Genomic DNA, 1395 nt, shown 5'->3' with positions numbered 1-1395 from the left:
CTCATAAATCATAGCGGGCCACTCGGTAGATATACGAAGTTCACTGCTCACGACGAAGTGCGGAGGCGCGCTTCAACATGTCATCGTTGCCCGGGGACGACGCGGGCAGCGCTCTGCCCAGTGCACGGACTCCCACCACGGTAGTCGACGGCGACGTCGTCTTCTCTGCTGTCGCCCTCCTCTTCCTCGGCCTCGCCCTCGTCTTCGTTCTTTACCACTACCTCATTGCCAGTCGCCACGGCGTTCGGGGAGGGGCCGGGACGGCGAGGAGCGGTCCGCGCCTCGGCGTTGGCGCAGCTTCGGCTTCCGGCGTCGCAAAAGGTGTTGATCTGGTGGTGCTGCGGGCGCTGCCGGTGACGCTGTACCGTGCGAAGGACTTCGAGGATGCGCTGGAGTGCGCCGTGTGCCTCGCCGAGCTTTCCGACGGCGAGGCGGCCAGGTTCTTGCCCAAGTGCGGACACGGCTTCCACGCCGAGTGCGTCGACCTGTGGCTGCATTCCCACCCCACCTGTCCGCTCTGCCGCATCGATGTCGACAAGCCGGACGCCTTGCCGCTGGCTCTACCTCCGGTGCGCCCTGAACCGGCGAATTACGCTACAAACCTGCCCACCAACGTGCTGTTCTGGGGATCCCCGGACGCGGTCACGACTGGAAGAACAGTCGGCGGCCCGAGCTCGTCCGCTGGAGCAACGGCGGCGATTGCCATCGAGGTCCCGGAGGCCACGGAATCTCCGTTGGTGCCGCGTGATGGTGATGCCGGGAAGTCACAGGGTTTGGCGAGGATGAGGTCGATTAAGAGGCTGTGGAGCAGAGGGATTCGTGAGGTTGGCGCTAGTAGCAGCGCTAGTTCTTGCCACCAAGCAACTGAGGGCAGCCTTGGTGTTGCCGCTGCCAATTTCGGCCCGTAGGGGCCGAAGATACCAGAGACTTGAGTTTGACTCTCCCGACAAACAGTTTTTGGGTCCTACTCTGATGGAGTACCTGTGGGACCTGATGGCTTGTCTTTCAGTTTATCAAATACTCCTATTCCAATGAGGTAGTAAAACATGATTTCATGGTACATGTTCAATGAATGGTTTGATGGCAGAATGGATACTAAGCCCTAAAGTAAAATAATACTAAGATTATAAGGAAATTCAGACCCAATAGTCTACTCAATTATACTCCCTCAGTCTCATTAACAAACCCCCAATCTTATTTGGCGCCCGTTGCACCGGTTAAAAGTGTCGGCGCACACCCTCTCCCCCTCGGGCTTGGCCCATTCACTCTATTTCTTTCACAAATGTATCACCACGCGCACTTTCCCGTTCAACCCGTGTGGCGCGGGCTGCTCTTTTTTCCGGTTTCCGGCTAGTTTTGGGGAGCTTCTAGAAACTTTTGACCAGTTTATTTATT

General features: G+C 57.4%; 1 protein-coding gene across 1 annotated transcript; it reads left to right on the top strand.

Annotated features, from left to right (window-relative positions):
- Window positions 1-1060, top strand: LOC125541763 (E3 ubiquitin-protein ligase EL5-like). Its single transcript, XM_048705098.1, has one exon. It carries the CDS (start codon window positions 78-80, stop codon window positions 906-908), a length of 831 nt encoding a protein of 276 aa, XP_048561055.1. The 5' UTR covers window positions 1-77; the 3' UTR covers window positions 909-1060.
- Window positions 1061-1395: the final 335 nt, after the last annotated feature.

The sequence above is a fragment of the Triticum urartu genome, chromosome 2 (assembly GCF_003073215.2).
Source record: "Triticum urartu cultivar G1812 chromosome 2, Tu2.1, whole genome shotgun sequence".
Taxonomy (NCBI): Eukaryota; Viridiplantae; Streptophyta; class Magnoliopsida; order Poales; family Poaceae; genus Triticum; species Triticum urartu.
The sequence above is the reverse complement of the archived record's forward strand: the minus strand, read 5'-3'. Positions and strand labels throughout refer to the sequence as shown.

Excerpts from the sequence above, each read along its gene's own strand:
- LOC125541763 (XM_048705098.1), top strand. The coding sequence starts at position 78 with ATGTCATCGTTGCCCGGGGACGACGCGGGCAGCGCTCTGCCCAGTGCA.